The 18,266-nt window shown below is 39.1% G+C and overlaps 1 protein-coding gene across 1 annotated transcript in view; it reads left to right on the forward strand.

Annotated features, from left to right (window-relative positions):
• LOC139742722 (RIMS-binding protein 2-like) overlaps window positions 1–18,266 on the forward strand; it is a 48,675-nt gene that overhangs the window by 14,294 nt on the left and 16,115 nt on the right. Inside the window, exons 7-13 of the mRNA XM_071653245.1 lie at window positions 1,616–1,663; window positions 3,998–4,138; window positions 6,621–6,698; window positions 7,573–7,737; window positions 8,977–9,246; window positions 10,943–11,104; window positions 17,932–18,110. Of these exons, the coding sequence (XP_071509346.1) occupies window positions 1,616–1,663; window positions 3,998–4,138; window positions 6,621–6,698; window positions 7,573–7,737; window positions 8,977–9,246; window positions 10,943–11,104; window positions 17,932–18,110 (1,043 nt within the window). The remainder of the gene's footprint in view (window positions 1–1,615; window positions 1,664–3,997; window positions 4,139–6,620; window positions 6,699–7,572; window positions 7,738–8,976; window positions 9,247–10,942; window positions 11,105–17,931; window positions 18,111–18,266) is intronic.

Here is an 18,266-nt window from a genome sequence, read left to right on the forward strand (position 1 = left end):
GAGTAGATGTTAGTGACATCGGCAAGGGGTCAAAGGTCAAAAGGTCAAGGTCAAATGCTAAAAATGTTGCTATTTCCCCCATATCTATGCAATGCCCGAAGGTATTTTCTTGAAACTTAGTGTAGATATGTACTACTGCGTAAAGATTCTCCAGGAGAGAGTTTCATGTCATAAGGTCAAAGGTGAAAAGGTCAAAGGTTAGGTAAAAATGTTAAAATTTCACTTTTCTCGCAAATGGTTCACTGTATTTTCATGGAACTTGGTACATATGCATGTACTGACCGGCAGGGATTATCTAGGGAACTTAGGGGTCATGTGTCAATAGTCAGGGGGTCAAAGGTCAAGGTCAACTCCTCAAAATTTTACTATTTCCCTCAATGCAATGCTTGCATTATAAGTTTTAAATCTTGATATATACATGTATTACCTAATGGAGATTCGCTGAGAAATTTCCACCCAGAAGGTCAAAGGTCAAAGGTTAAGGGTCAAAGGCCAGGTTTAAATGCAAAGAAAAAATCTATTTTGTACTGTAATTACACTCTTTCTTCATACCTTGAGAATTACTCATTGCATTAAATTATCAAAGGGTCGGTCAGAAGTCAAGTAAAAATCCTCAATTCCCCATATATGTGTACCTGCACTCTTAGACATTTATAGCAAACCCAGTTCAAGGATAGTGAACATTCGAGATATTTCTGACAAACCTGTCATTTCAATATTTTGCCAGTTATGTGAAACCTGTCATCACACATTGTGAAGACATTGTACTATACACCTATTGGGAGAATCATGCATTATGGCGGAGGCATCAGTCGCCATAGCGACATTTCTAGTCTTAGTATAGTTTTTACATTTTTCACACACATTCACGCGAACATCCAATACAATTACTCAAAGCAGGTCACAAGCTTGAAAAAGGGAGATTGTGCAGTACATCAATTTATCATTAATGTCAGTTTACATTCAAGTTGCATTTATTACTCACATTTTTGCTGCCATAAAAGTCTACTGCCATTGTTTGGGTAAAGATGATACATGTATTTGCTGGAGTTATATTCACCCAGACCCTTCATCCCTGGTCAGATTCAATGATATCATTAACATTTTTCTGACAGAGAATTTAAGAAATGATATGTTTCACTCCCAAAAACATCAAGCATCAACTTTGTGGGAATGTTTGTGTCATGATGTGTTCCCCCCCCCCCCAACCCCACATCCTCATTTCTAGACATGTGTAGGAATTCTTTGTCTCCAGTTGCAATGTGTTCTTACATGATTCACTGTCTCTAGCCTCTCTACATAGATATGTATTTGGTGGCTAGTCTGTATGCCTGTTTTGAAGCTATTTAATATATTTCTTATCACATGGTCATATTCTTCACTTAATACGAGTTTGAAGAGCTGTATCATTTGATTTGTTTAATGGGATTTTCCAGAGGACACTTTTCTGATGAGGACATCCTTGAGCTTCAAGATTTTGAGACAGATTATTCCAAGTATTTCAAAAGAATACAGGGAGACACATGTAAAATTTGTATTAATATGAGTGTGTCATGATGACAGTAACTGTCTAATAAGTGGACTCTTCCCTTCTTTTTATTTCTTTATCTTACAGAGGAAAATCTGCCAGATTTCATCCACAATAATGGATCACAGTGTGATGGTGAGTACAAGAAGGTCGGAAAGTCCCAAAAGGCACAGTCAGAACTTTTAAGCCTTTCTGTGCCGGAGACTTCAGACAGTGTGTATAATGCTACATTAGTTTCCTGTGCCAATCAGCACTCAAAAGCACACGAAGGGTTTTCACAAGTAAAGGCTACTGTACATTGCAGTGGTCATTGTTATTATGCTTTGAAGGGGTGGTGGACCCGCCTTTATTAGGAAAACTTTGTTTTGCTTTGGTTTTTTTTTATATCTCTGTCATTTTAAAACTGTGTTTAATCAAATAAACTTTAGAATTGTATGCCCTTTAGTATTTTGTATAAGTGGTTTCTAATTATCTCACAAATTGTTAAAACCTGAATCCCCATCTCAACCAAAACTATACCATCCCTTTTGATAATGAAGACATCATCCCATTAGAAAGACCTTGTCAGGACATTACAAATTGATTGATAGATAGATAGATAGATGGATAGATAGAAGGAGGGATAGAGGGATACATGGATGGATAGATAGATGTCGTTTAGAGAGATATAGAGTTGGCTGTGTGTATAGATACATAGATAGATGTATAGAATGATAGAGTAGATATGGTTGGGGATTTTTCATCAACATTGATGTATGAAATGTAATGTGTATAGAATGATTGATATATGTATAACAGTGGCTTAAAAAAAAAAAAGCATTGATGTGTGAAATTTGATATAACGGTATCTTCTTGATTCCTGCATAAAGCATTAGTTGATGACACTAGGTGTTTCACAGGGAATGTAGATGTTTGGGTACCAAGTGAAATAGCATTACAGTCTTTACATTTAGAAATGAACTTTTAGAATGAAAGCAATTTTAAGATCCGATTTCACCAACACCACCCAGATCCACATCACATACACACACTCATTTGTGTTTATAACTGTTTTATTGCTTTTGCTTTGAGAGTTCAGCAAATACATGTATGTTGTCCATCTTCACAATAATCCAATAGTCAAACTTCATATTTGTTACATTGAAGCCTTAAATTATGACACATGTCCATCACCTCATGGATTCAAATGCAGTTTAGTATGATTGCATCATGCAGCAATTTGCATTGAATAGACTGGAAGTTTGAAGTTCATACATTTTCATACATTTCTCCCGATGGAATCAGTATTTTTGTTTTCAGTGAAAGAAAATCAAGTGTATGTCACATACATACATACAGTATGCAGCTGTATCTGTGCTGCCTTTTATATGTTGTTCATGATAGACAAGATGAGAGGTCAATAAAACTATAAGACTTTGACCCATGGTGCAATGGTGTAGAGAGAGATTAGCGTTTGATGTGTTTTATTACCACTGATGACTGACCAATCTCTTCCACCAGTGGATATTTACACTCACTCACCTCATTTTGTTTCATGTTTCTTCCTCCCACCCCTTCACCCTCCCTCCCCCTCCCCCTCCCCTCTCTCCTCTGGTACTAACCCCGGTGATTTGCCCACCATTTATGGTGTCCTCCCACGGCTATTTGCATTTGTCCTCTATTCTCCTGGCTGCTTGATCAATGATTGTTGCCATCAAATTTGTACCTGCCTTGCTTTTCATCTTTGGCCCTTGGCATTTCTGTCCATGTTTGTTCCGTTGTCTGGCATTATTTCCTTTTGGCCATGTGAACTCTTGTCTTCTCTATCTTTATGTAAAATATCCACTTACCCTATTGTACTGTTCCATTGCTCTAAAATTGTGCATCTGTTGTGTACTTTTTATGACATTTTTTTCTCATATTTTTGTATGTGATTGGAATCTCTGTATCTCTTTTTTTACTGCTATTCTTATACAATCTTGTATTCTTTCCCTTCTGCCCCTTGCCCTTCTACAACTCCAAATGTGAAAAAATGTGGAATTTCCTACTACTACTACTACTACTTTTTTTCCCTTCTTCTTCTTCTTCTTCTTCTTCTTCTTCTTCTTCTTCTTCTTCTTCTTATTCCATTTTTTGTGTCTTGATGGGCTTATGTGAACTTGCTCACATGTTTATCACTTCACATGTTGAATCATGCATCGTGTAACGGTGATGCATCAAATATCATCTTTTTTTGTATTCGTGGCATGATGCTTTTGACTCGCTCGTCTTCCCACGTATGGACCTGCCATGTTTTGTGTCTCATGCTATTGCTGCTTGATTTGGTCAAAACCTGCCACCTCCCCTCCCCCATCTGCAAAAAAAAAAAAAAAAAAAAAAAAAAAATGTCTATATACCAATATTTGCGCTCTTGTCAAATGCTTCCCCCGCTCATAATCCTTCATGGTTCCAAATGGAAATGGCTCCCATTGGCATGCATACACCCACCAGACACAGACAGCAGTAGCAGCCATAAGATGGCCCTCAAAGCGGCAGCCCTAGTGGCCAAGCCCAATCCCGTCATGTCTGTTACCGTGGCGACAGAGGCGGAGACTGCCAAGGCAGCCAGTACTAGGAAGGACCACGCAGCAGGTGCAGTCAATGGAAGATTCAAATTGTGTGTCCCACAGTAGCCACAGCATGCATCATGCGTCTCTTTGGGGACGTTCATTGGCGGAGTTTGATTTTGCGTTTACTTTTTGAATAGTTTTCCCGCATATAAAAACTGCTCTCAAAGCCTTGGGGGTAAAAAAAACAAAACAAAACAAAACAAACAAAAAATAGAGATATATGCCTGAAGTTTTGTCATAGACATCTCAGGACCATAGCATGCCTTCACTTTACAAATGCAATATTGCTTTTTTGTTAGATTTTGATACATCCTAGGGCTCCTACACATTTTTCATCGTCACTGAATTATTTGTTGATTAGAATTGTAGCTGACATTGATTGAATCCACATAAATTCACACATAGTGATTATATACTATCATCTAGATATCCTCCATTCTCTTGCTTCAAACATTCAGACACGTTTTCCTTCATTCCATGCATTTTATTTGTGGCTGATGAATGAAAGTAGCACCACAAGTATAGAAGAGATGATGCTTGCATATTGGAATATCTGATGACAGTGTGTTATCATACAAAAAAAAAAGTAAAGGAAGTGTAGACGCCTTCTATTTCTTTATGTCAAAGGACAGCATGTGACAAGTACTTTTTGTCTCTCTTCATGTTCATGTACAATTGTACATGTATCTCTCCCTTCTCTCTCCTCTTTCTCTCTCTCTCTCTCTTTATGTTATCATTATTTGATGTGTGTGTTAAAATTGTATTTCTCTTCTATTTTGAGAATCTAACTTTTCCTCTTTTTTTTCCTCCTTCCTCTTCTGTGTATTAACTTGAAAGTAGTGTTTTCAGTGCATGACTTATGATTGAAATAGAACTTCAGAAGTAGACAGTAGAGTTTGAGCAGTCTATTTGGCTCTTGCCAGTGGAGAATGTTCTCTTCACATGGATGCACTGCCGATTAACCCTTTCTGTCTCAGGGACTTTGGGCAGCATGTACAGTGCAATAGAGACCTTCTGTGCCAATCGGGACTTTAAGCAAACAAAGGATTAATACTTTGCAGGCAGCTTTGTTGGTCTCATCTCTATTTTTTCTTTTTCTTTTTTCTTTTTTCGTTTTTAATTGTGAGCATTTTACTCGTTAAGAATACTACCAGTTCTGTCAATAGTGATTCTTCTTGAAAAATATTCTCGGCACTTGTCTTGTCTCTTACCTTGTACTCCTACTCAAATAAGTCTGTATATAAGACCACTCTTTTGAGAAGTAGATATGTAATCAGCGCTATGCTTTTATGATGTCCTTTTTATACCCCCGCCAAACGAAGTTTGAAGGGGATATACTGTATAGGAATCAGCGGACGGTCGGGCGGTCGGGCGGTCGGTCCGTTGCAAATCTTGCGTCGCGAACTACTTCCTCAGTTTTCAACCGATTCCCATAAAACTTGGCACAGATGTGTGCCTTGGGTTGTAGATGTGCAAGACGTATTTTTTGACAGTACCCAAAAGTACGTTGCCATGGTAACAGCATATTATGGGCAAAAATGGGTACAAATCTTGCGTCGCGAACTCCTCCCACAGTTTTTGATCAATTTTTATGAAATTAGGTACAGATGTTCATCTGAATTTGTTAATGTGCAAGACACATATTTCCGCAGTGGCAAAAAGTGCGTTGCCATGGTAACGGCATGTTATTGGTAAAATATAGGGCAAAATGCTTCATGGCAAAACTGCTTCATCAGTGTTCTTCCAATTCTCATGGAATTCATATTGAATGTTTGTCTTAGGATATAGGTCAGCATGACACATTTCTTGACAGTGACAAAAAGTATGTTGCCATGGTAACAGCTCACATATTATGAGCCAAAATGATGGAAAATTTTGTGTTGCAAACTACTTCCTCAGTTTTTGCCCAATTTCCATGAAACTTGGTACAGATGTGTGCCTTTGGTTGTAGATGTGCAAGACGCATTTTTCGACAGTACCCGAAAGTACGTTGCCATGGTAACGGCATATTAATGGCAGAAGATCAAGGAAAGATCTTGCGGATTTAACTACTTCCTCAGTTTTTTGACCAAAGCTTATGAAATGTTGTTTTGACCAAAGCTTATGAAATGTTGTTTGGCGGGGGTATAACCAGTCGCTGTAGCGACATTTCTAGTTCTTTTGTGCAACTGCTGTAAAAGCGGAAATTTTCACAGGAGAAACTGTAGTTGAGTAAGATCAATTTGGCATGTTTTTTTATTCAACGGAATCAAAACATAAAATAGCATTACAAATAACAAGTTCAAAAAATTTGCATGCTTTTCTTTTTGCACTGGTTTCTTGTTGCGCAAAATGCACAAAAACTTTCCACATCACAACAATTTCTACATCGCGAAAATTTCTACTTTTACAGTATAATTGAGCATGCTGTTTAAAAAAATCGCATACGTTTCCATGATTAGCAATGCATGATTGCAGTTGCCATATTGTTTCTGACTTGAGAATTGTTTGTGCTTCAATCACAGGTGAGAGTGACTTGAGTGACTTGGAATTCAACAGCGAGGACGTGGAGCTGAGGAGGTCAAATGTCAACCATTTTTCAGGTATTCCGAGAAAGACTTATTTCATACTGCTCTCTTCCTGGGCTCAAAGTACTCAGACATCATTACCTGAAAAAAAAAAGTGGTTGTTGTTTAAAAAGAGGCAATGAAAAATGCTAGGAAAATATGGGGGATTATTTCTAAATCTTTATTTTTCACGGAGTGAAAATCTGTGTCGAATGCAACCTATTATGGCACAATTGGCAGAAAACTACAATAGCCGAAATAGCGTCATATTCTCACACAGGTCATTGATTGTAAGGTCACCCAAGGACCTACACAATTTCTTGATTTCAAACTCTACTTCAAACTCTGCTCTACTGATCCCTTAACATCACAACTAACTGTAATTAATATGTTTAAGCTTGAATATACACCACTGTAGTTTAAAGCAACTGTGATCACATTTTCTCAAAATTCAAATTCAGATGAACACCTTCTCCCCAGAAAAAGAAGGTAGATAAACTGGTCCAATAAGATGATTTTCTTGCCTGTATACATATAATTTTGCATTAATTCCTAATCTATGTATATATATGTATTTTTTTTTTTTTGGCAGACACTTAAAGTAACATCAAACTAATGTTCAATCGTTGTACACTGACCATAATTTTTCTGCAGCAACGATGCAAGCATGACCCAGCGTTTTCCTCTGTAACACAGATCTCTGGCAAGTCTTAGAGGCGTGGCATTATAAAATCATCTTTGTGAAAAAGTTCTTCTGCTAATGTTTTTGAATTTACATGAGTTACAAAATTGATCTTGTGTCATTGAACTTCAGGATATGAATGGTCAGGATACTGAGGATTCACTATCCAGCTTCTGTAACTCCAATTCTATGTTTCTTTGTTTTTTTGTCGTCCACCCCTTTTTGAAGGTGACCTGGCATTCATGAGAGCCCAGAGCGACCATCCCAGCGACCTGGAAGACATCCCTGAGGTCGACGAGGATGATGACAACCACCCCCAGAAACCCGCCCGCGGCAACGAGGAGAGCAGCCTGGCCTCGCTAAGCGACTTCGGCAGCGAAGCGTCATTTAGCGGTGAGTTGATTACACGTGTATATGAACATTCTGCCATCCTAATTGTGTTTCCAGTAGGACTTTCATGTGTGAGTATTTAGTGGTACACCTTGGTTAGAAGTGAAAATTTGTTTAAGAAAAAAGACGAAAGGAAATTAAGGTCTATTTTCTGTCATCGGGTTCTTTGATGGAATTCAAAATTCATAAAAATTGTTGTTTTTTAATTGTAAAGTGGTGTTTCTGGTGTTTCTTTTTCAGGTCATGTCATTATGATATAAATTGAAAAATAAGACAAACAGTTTGCATTTCTCCCTCCCCCATTAGCATCTTAACCCTAACTAGGCCGGGCTATTTAGGTAGATCATAGAGCCGGGGGGGGGGGGGGGGGGGGGGGGGGGGGGCCTCCCAGGGCCCCCCCCCCCCCAGATCTCGGCTGCTGACCGCGCGATCTTAACGAAAATTGGCACACACATTGCCTATGATGTAATCTAAAGTACTACGAAGTTAAATGTAAAAAAAAATATCATTTATGCTAAATTATGCTAATTTATGCATAATGATGCATGAAATCAGACAATTTGGTATAAATCACTAAATAAAGCTCAAGATGGACATATCTTTTTTGTAAATATTCTTTTTAGTGTCCTGAGCAAATATAAGAGAAAAAAATTGTGCCATCAGAAAAAATTTCTGAAGTATTTTATAATTTTTGAATTTTTATTTATTTCTTTGTTTTTTTACTTTATGTTTTTCATTGTTTTTTCGATGAAACTTGTCCGCGACATTGTTACGAACAAGAAAATATGTTATTAATTGATTTTAATCAATAAAACCCAAAAATAATCATACTTTTATGAAATTTGCCTGTAAGCACAGTTTGCATTGAAATTGTACACGAATTCACGTTTTTTAGCAATTTTTGGTCTGACATGCACGTACATACAATTTGTATTTATGCGCAACTTCGGAACCGCGCACCCGGGCGTCGCAAATTTGATGTCAAAAGATGCGGGAGACTCGAAAGAAAAAAGTCACGAAACGTCGCGGTGATAGCTTTTCGCGTTAGCGATACATCGCGCGAAACGTCGAGGGGGGGGGGGCCTCGTAGGCCCCCCCCCCGGCCTAGTTAGGGTTAAGTTTGTAGATGCAATGTGCTTTGTAGAAATTTATTGTGGTTTCGTATTGATTTTCTGTTCGACGTTAAACTCCTATTAAATGCATTCAATATTCTGGGTATCCCCCATGTCATGGCAAATTCAGTCCCCTGCCCACGGAAGCTGTCCCTAGACCGGCAGCTGAAGCACAGCGTCATTATGTCCTGGGTTGCACCGGACACCATCGCGCCGCCGGACGTGCTGGAGTTCCGCGTCTACGTGGACGGCCAGTACCGCACGGCCACCAAGCAGGGGGCCAAGACGCGCGCCCTCGTGGAGAACGTGGAACCGAGCACGACGCACCGGATCTCCGTCCGCACCGTCACGGCCCGGGGGATGTCAGAGGACGCCGCCTGCATGCTGGTCATAGGCAGGGGTGAGGAGTGTTGCCAATTTAGAGCTTGCCAAGTCTCGCTGATTCTGCCAGGCGGGTTCCTGAAAAATTTAACTCTCTCTTCATGTCCAGATGAGAAAATATAAAAATCTCCCTGACTTGGGGCTTATTATTTTTTTTTTTTTCCCACTGAGGTATATGTGACCTGCAAGTTTCTCCCCAATTCCTCTTTGGAATCTCCCTGATTTTGATGGGTGAATGTTGGCAGCACTTCAGAGGCTATGCTGGCTTGTCTGCCTATCCTGCTTGTCTGTCCATTAAAGGGGAATGAAACCCAAATATTATATGTGGATTGAGGGAATGTAGCAAATTAATGGAACACATCAATGAAAGTTTGAGGAAAATCGGACAATCCAGTCTTAAGTTATGAATTTTTAAAGTTTTGGTGCAGCAATCACTGGCTGAAAAGACTACAGCTCATTGTGACATCACCTATGGATAGCGATATAAAGAAAATATGTAGAAAATTTTTTAAAATGTCATATCTTTTATTTACAAAAAGTACACTTTTCTTCAACTTGCTACTGATGTATAGTAAGGGTAATATTTTTCCTTCTTTCTGAAAGAAGAGGAGGTGGAGAAGGCGGATAGAAAGACCAACAAAAGAGGAGAGAGGAGAGGAAGAAGAGGAAGAAAAAACTGTGTAGGAAGTAAGGATGCTGAGGAAAGATAGAAGGAATGAATATAAACAAAAGAAGATTCCTTCTCTTTCCCAGTACTGCTCATTTGTGTCTCTTCTTTTTTTTAATTGCAGATTTTAAGTTTACAGTTAGTTTATAACTGGCTAATGTGTGTATTTAGAAATGGGGATGCTGTTAGCAACAGGTGCCATGTAAAACTGCCCCTCCCCTCCCTCAGATATCTTTGAGGCTTGAAATACAGTATAAGGGAGGCATAGGCCTAGTGTGTATGTGTGTTTCCCAATTTAACCCGTTCCTTACGGGAACCTGGTGGGAGCAACTGATATACACGTGTGTATGGGAACCTTGTATACCAGGTTCCCAAGATGAAGACAAGAGTGCCTGCTTTCATGGCCTAAATTCAAGTTTCTTTGTGTTATAATGCCCAGAAAAATGGGTTTGATAAAAAAGGTCAGAGTTTGTTCTATCAGCATTTGTTCTCTTTTTGTTGGAAAATGCATATATCACGGTATTATTTGCCTTTTTTTCTGATTTAGTTTGCGCTTGTTCTGCTATAAAACCTGTATGACCACGTACATAGCCATCAAAGCTGAGCTCAGTAGATTTCTGTGTTCGCTGACCCCAGTCATCCCATCTACATGTAGGTTCCTGGTTTTGTGTAGAACAAGCGAGTCTGTGAGCCCATCAGCGACGCTTTATTCATGCCTCGCACCTGATCGATATTTTCATTGTTCGATAGCACATGTACAATGTACATGTAGTTGACTGTGGAAAGGGGAAACATGCACTGCTTGACTGCTCTCCCACAGGTGGATTACCAACCTGTCTGTTCTCTGTTATTTAAGGGGTAAAAAGAATCTCGTTTGGGGGCATTAAAGGCAATCAGATAATTGCGGAAAGAACAGGTTAAATGGATTGTTTTTACCACACATACATGTACCATTGTTGTACCACTGGGTCTCTCTCCTACATGCAAGATTTCATTACCCTTTATCATCGCCTCCACTCTTCTTTTTTTCTGCCCCGCCCCTCCCCAGACGCCTCAGTGGCTCCCACCAATCTGAAGGCTTCCAACGTCGGCCCGAGTTCGGCCAACATCAGCTGGCTTCCAGGCAACAGCAATCTTCCACACGTCATCTCCGTCAACGGCGAGGAGGTGCGAACGGTCAAGCCCAGCATCTACAAGCACATGCTGTCAGGTACAGTAGGATGACCGCCCTACCCTATCCCAGTAGTGACCGTTGCCTTCATGTCAGCAGTAGTAAACCTTGACACCCAGGCTGCAAGATTAGCCCCAACATTGCTTTGTTCGCTGTTTGGCATGTCTGCTGACGTGATTTTCGTCTCCAGTGGGCACAGATGTCATAAAGACAACTGTCAATTTACAAAGAATTATGTCTTATCCCTAGTATTGGGAATCTGTGTCATATCACAGGATAGGATTGTGGCCTGTTTCCACCAGAGAGAGAGAGAGAGTTTCACGTACTTACCACATTGATACATTCACAGGGGAAGTATTAAATGGCTGTATGACAATTATGCAGCCTGTGGCCCGTAAATGTGCATAGAGCATAAAGATATCCCTGTTCAGTCAGTCCGCAGCGCGAGCGAAAACGCAAGTATTTATTCAAGTCGTATTCACGGCTGAGCGGTGCTTGCATACGTAATGAGCAGATACATGGTCATGAATAAATCCGTGTAGAACGAGTATTTCTCGTCAGTTTTCGACACTTTTAGTTTCGACTGAAAGAGAAAACATAAGCAAATATGCTCATGATCAAAATAAACAGAAAAGAAGAATATAGAATATCAAAATCCCTCTCGAAGTTCGGTATTGTATTCAAAAATATTCCTTCACGTTTGACGCCAAAAAACTAACCTGAAATCTTTCATGCCCCTCTAAAATATGGTGAAGACTATGTCTGCTAAAGTATATAGTATCACAATAAGGACACGTTTTCCCATCTTCATTTCAATACGGGTCAGGAACTAGCAAAATTCAGAGACATGTCTAGCGTCGAGTTTAAAAAGATTATCCTCGCATTCGCACCGGAATTCCGGGTCTGTGATTGGTCGAAATCTGTCGCAAGACGCGGCATGTCGCATTGCGTAGTATCCATTGGCTGCTGACTCAATGCTGTGAGTTTTAAATGTTAGGTTCCAGATTGTGATCGAATTTTCACTCTCTATACAAAACTCGAACTTTACACAGGAACCACTGATGTGTATGTGAGTGTGCACTTACAATGACCCTGAACAATGGACCTGGCTGCCACCGGGCACCTGTCCCGAGCTCTGCTGCAAGGCACATGAATGCTTAATCAATTATTCATGTGGATTGCCCCGAGCACTGCTAGTCTGAATTCTTGACACAGGGTGAAATGCATGCACATGAAAGAAGTAAGCACATGTTTCCATGTGCTTGCACACACCACATTTCAGAATGAACAAAGACTAGCTACGATAGTGGAATTCCTCATGAAACATTCCAATCCTGGCCATTGTCCACGACCATTGTCTGGGTATCAACAACACATTCCACGCGTGTTCATTCACTACCCCACTTCCAGTAAGAAAACATAATTTGCCTTGTTTTCAACAGGAAAATTCACAACCTTAAAAATGGTGCCCCTCTTCGTTTTTTAATTGATCATACTCGCTCAAGTTTCACAAGTGTGAAATCGAAGAAATTACGGAGATCTATTTTCAATACCAGTCAGGAACTAGCAAAACATCAAACTATGATCTAAAAGCTTCTTGAACATTGGCAAAATAATCGTTTACTTTGATGCTAAAATGGACTACTATATTGACATCAAACATAGGGAAATTAGGTATCAAATTAATGAGCATAATCAGCTCTATAACTTAACTAACCATCCTGGGTCAAACAATGCACTGCGAAAGCTATGAAAGCTGTTGTTGCGACCTCTGCAAAAACTCTCGCAAAGTATCGCGAAATCTCGTCAGTCTCAAGGGCACAAACTGCGTTAACGTGATTCTGAATAAAATTGTCGTTCGTGCCTCATTATCGCACGCGCTGCGGACTGACTGTGTTATATGACTGTTATATAAGAACTGTACAAGTGTATATGCATTGAATTTTTCTGGAATGGAAATTGTAACGCTACTGTGCACGCAGTTCCCAACAGCCTGATGGGTGATGCAGGAAAATATTTCATTTGTTTTGTGAGTTAATAGCTCATAGCAATTTAGTTTTCTGGGAAACAGCCCATTTGTTGTTTTATTTGGGGTCTTTTGAAATTAATTGATCATTATCAGCTGAGTCAGCTAAGGTCAACAACTGCTGAATTTGAAACAGCGATGTCTTTTAAAGCAGTGTCATTATGAATGTAACAAGACGATTGCCATTGTGATTACTCCACCTGTGTAGGTCTACAGCCTCTGTCAGTGTACAGGGTCAATGTGAGAGCCAAGAGTCGTAAACAGTCCGCCATGGATGGCAGCTCCCCGGCCAGCAAGAATTCAGTGGAGATCGAGTTCAAGACATTACCGGGAGGTTGGTGAAGAAAAACGTCTGCTCCCTTCTGGCAATTAACAAAACATTTTTTTTTCTGCTGATTTATTGTTCATGTCTGTCTGTCAGTTTCTATGTTATTGCTCATGATATTTGAAAGTAAAGTTAGATGCAATCAGACTCTAATATCCTTTTTTTGATTTTTTTAATGTCATTCAAGACCTTTTTGCTTGTTTCTCATACTCTTTGAATTTGTCTGATAATTTTTTTTTTTTAATTGAAGTTCAACAGTTTTACTTGCAAGTTGAGGTAAAATACTGATCATTATTTGTAACCCCTGTGTGGGTGAAGATTTGGAGTGCACTTACTTTTTTGTTATCGTTTTATTGCTCATAATTCAATTATTATTGACTTCCCATAAATGTTCCATCTACCAAAAGAACACTTTAAGAAGCTTTACCAGCTGATGTTTCAAGATAAAGAGTTTTGAAACATTAACATTTTTAATGTGAGCAAGATACAATGCTGTTCTTACAATTGTAGTTGCTCATTTTCCCTGAGTCAAGTTCTATCTCTTACATACATGTACAGCGTGAATGTGTGTCCTTTGAGCTTTGCACTTTCATGTGAAGGTACTCGCTGTATGAGCTACACTGTAGTCACTAATGCAATACATGTACATACTTCAGTAGCTGATGACTCTCTAATCCTTGCGTCTCGTTCATGTCTTTTTATTAAATGCAAACCCCCTGACGGTCTAACCCCCTTTTCCTGCGACATGATAATCGTTCTATCCAACTCAAAGTTTATCTCTCCTCAATATCTCCCTTTCTCTTTGCTCTCTCTCTCTCTTTCTTTCCCTACTGGCACACTTTTATCGTGTCTTCCTCGTTAACTTTACTCAGACTCTGCACAAGGTTTGTAGTGGTCTGTATTGGTGTCGCCCAATCGCCTGTAGTTGTCGCACACGTGTTCTATGTTTAAAGCCTGTCCTTTTGTCGTTTGTGTTTCCTACAATGCATATCCGTTTAGAAGTTGTGTCATCAAATCTATCTCTCCTTTTTGTATAAATTTGTTGTTGATGTTTCCTTTTCAGATTCCTTTTTTGGTTGATGTTGGAGAAAATAGTTTCCTTTCCAGACTCCTTTTTGGTTAATGTTGGAAAATATTTTCAAGATTTTGTTCCCCCCCCCCCCCTTTCAGAAATATCCTACCCATTATTCATAATTTTGTACATTCATAAAAATGTGTACAAGTTGTAGAATGTTATATTTTCATCCTATTAGGATTTTATGGTAGTCTTTATTCATCTTCCATGCAGTTGCTTGTTTAATAGTAACTGGTTTCTAGATTATCCCACAAATGTTGAGATTATCATGATTATTATTGTCCTCATTTTTACAATGAGCTAGGTGTATCAGTGTTGGACTATGTATTTTTTTTTCTCTCTCTCTCTTTCTGTAAATGTCCTTTCAATTTTGCAATTATGTATCTTATTCTGTCACTAATTATTCATGTTTATTTTGCTGAATTTCACACATTCAGTTGCATTTTTTTTTTCATTCTAATATTGTTTCTATTCTTGAGATGTGCCACCAAAAAAAAAATTAATAATAATAATTTGTGATTAAAAGGGGATGGCTAGTACCTAATCACTTGGAATCAGTGGGAATGCTGGAGGATGATTGCTCCAATCCTTGTGGGATTCATTTAAGAGTACATTATATATCTATTGTTGTGTGAAAATTATTTGCTTCAGAATGGTCTCATATTCAAGTAATATGCAGTTGAATGGTTCCTGGTTAGCATGCCTGGTCAGTGACGGGGCATTAATCTGCACATTTCTTGAATATGAGACCGTTCTGAAGCAAATAGTATTCACACAACAGTAGATATATAATGTACTCTCAACCCGTTGAAGACGGTTTGATTTTGCTACAACGCGCATTTCCCATAGACACTTGCCCAAGTATACTCTGGACTCATCCTCAACGGGTTGAATGAATCCCACAAGGATTGGAACGATCATCCCTCAGCATTCCCACTGATTCCCACTAATTCCCGCTAATCAGTTACTAGCCATCCCCTTTAATGCTGATATCAAGTGAATATAACATAAAGTGCATCAAAGATGATTGGTTAATGATTTTTTGTGTCCAAACTCTGGAAGATAACTCCTTCCAACATAGGATGGATACATTGAAAGGGCTTCTCGTTGCAATAACCATGCAGAAAATAATTTGCAACACACACTGAAGTGTAGCATTCAAGTACTTTGTCTGAATGTATCAGCATGCATGTTTACATGTGTCTCTGCAGTATCCATGTAACCTGTGCTGAGGAGCTCTTAAATGTTGTAGAGGCAGACGTATAATGTGTAGCCATGAATCCCCCGTCATTTCCCTCATCCTGTATGCGTGATGAGCATTACACAGACATCAAGGATCATTTGTGTTGTTCACTTCAGTTTAATGTACAGTCAACCTTGCCTAAATCGAATCTATTCGAACTGAAGAAATAGCTCCGACTTTAATAGAGAAAATTTGACTTATGAGGGATTTAAATCAGTAAAATATAAAGAGAAGGGACTTAAATCCTCTGACTTAGGCAATTATTCGACTTATGCGAGGTCAACGTAGGCAAGGTTGGCTGTATCTAAGTTCACAAAATTTCTATGACAAAATCTGTTTTGTGAATGGCATTCCAAAAAGGCATGAGTATTCATTTGACACGATACAGCTATTATATATAGATACGGCAATTGTACATTGTACATTTGTACGCTGTATATTGGGATAGGATAAAACCAAAACCTTAACGGATTTGTTATGTTGCCTTCCCTATGGGACAATATGACAACTTTCTGTCTTTAGACAGTGGTTGTATACTTGTGACTTTCAGTATATTTTGATTGAGCAGTGTCTCAGAGGATGTGTTCCGATTTGAGCACTCCCCACACAAATCAAACGAAAGAGGAATGTATTTATCACCTACCATTCATTTTCCCTGAGGAAAATTGCTAGTAATATACGCAATGTACCTGCTAAAGAGACTGATTTCACCTAACAGTGAATCAAAATTGTAGATAACATTCCAACTTGCCTGAAAATGAAGCCTTGTGTGTCCCAAAGCTCATTGAATATTTGCCTAGCATAGCAACAAGCAACATATATGTACAGTCCATGTAGTGCAATGTGAATAGCAGTTAGTGTAGACAGAAGTACAATAATGTACTTAAATAGCATGCAACTTTTAGAAATGGGCAGCTTGTATATAACTAGCATTGTCAGAATGAAATATCCCCGAAATGTGAATGCATGTTTGAACTGATCTGTTTAAGCCTTTTTAGTGTATCACATCACACAGGATTCACAAAACATATTGAATCCTCTAACACGGCTGCTTCATCATTAAACAACTGTAGCAGTCATAGGTCATCTTTGACCAAACAGTTCCAGCAGTTTGTTTGTTTATTTGTTTGTTTGTTTGTTTGTTTGTTTGTCCATAACCTTCAGATTTTGTATTGCACATTGCATGGGTTAATTATTCCTACACGTACAGTATGTCCAGTCAGCCCTCTGTGAGCTATGTGTTGTCATTGAGAATCTTTTTTTTTTTAAGCTATGTATAGAAAGTTAATAAGAACGCATCACAAATAATCTGTGAATCGAGTGATTTTGCTAGTGATTGTAAGTACGACAACACATGTGTTGCGTGCATCGAGAGGTTAAAGTGATTACAGTCTTTCATGCCACAATTTCTAATTTGCAGGCTTGCCCGATGCCCCCCTCGATGTCCAGGTCAGACAGGGGAGCAACAGCAGTATGCTGACCGTCGAGTGGCTTCCAGTGACCATCACGACGTCCGGCCTGTCAAACGGGGCTGTTGTCATGGGTTACGCCGCGTATGCAAACAACAGCAAAGTGGCCGAGACGACTTCACCCACCGGTGAGTGACGTTCGCAGTTTGTTTGTTTTTTTAATGAAATTTGATTGTCGTGATGGAAGACAGGAACCAATGGGAAGAAAAAAAAAATCACCATTTTTATTCTTTGAGAAATATATCATGATGATCTCTGATGTTGATTTGCCATACATTTGCTCTGCCTGAGATTTCCTTTAAATTGCATATTGAAATCAATTTTACAATCAATGTCAGTGACGATTACATTTTCAATTTTCAAAAAAAAGAAGCACTTGTTTACTGTATGCATTTCGATCTTTTGACTGATGTGCGTGTGTATGAATCTACATAGTATCGTCACTACCAATAAATACAAAGTAAAAGCAAGAAAAATGCAAAGACATTGCTGTATTTTGCAAATCCTTGGTTTGCCTACATCCTTTCTGTATAAAAAGATATTTTTGCCCCCCCCCCCCACAAAAAAAGAAAATGGGAGTTTTAATCTGTAGATGCATATTGAACTCTTCTGAAAAGCAAATTCTCCTTTGACATCAAATGTTTATGGAGAAACATTAAAATAAATGGACCTTTGGTGTTTTTAAAGTTTGTGATAAACCCCATTTCCACGTTCTTCCCTCACCCCAGCTGACCGTGTCAGTGTGAGCAAGTCGCGGTTGCGCATGGTCTCAGCGACCGAGCTGGTGGTCCGAACGCTGTCCCCCAATGGCTGCTCCAGCGATTCCCTGCCCGTCAAAGTGCCTGTGGAGCTCTTAGAGGAGAGGCGGAAAGACAAGACGTCAGGAAAGGTGCCGGATGGTAGCAAGGTGAGAAGAGGAGAAAAAAAAAAGAATACAAAATCCATCCAAATTTTATTTTATTATTGTTGAGAATGACTCCAAGCTAACAATTTAAGAGGAGCTGGTTCTCATGACTTGCTTTTTTTTTTCTTTTTTTTTTATTGTACAACTGCATACTGGTAT

This window comes from Diadema antillarum, unplaced genomic scaffold (assembly GCF_040938485.1).
Source record: "Diadema antillarum isolate AM-2024a unplaced genomic scaffold, OU_Dant_1.0 seq00001017_RagTag, whole genome shotgun sequence".
Lineage (NCBI taxonomy): Eukaryota > Metazoa > Echinodermata > Echinoidea > Diadematoida > Diadematidae > Diadema > Diadema antillarum.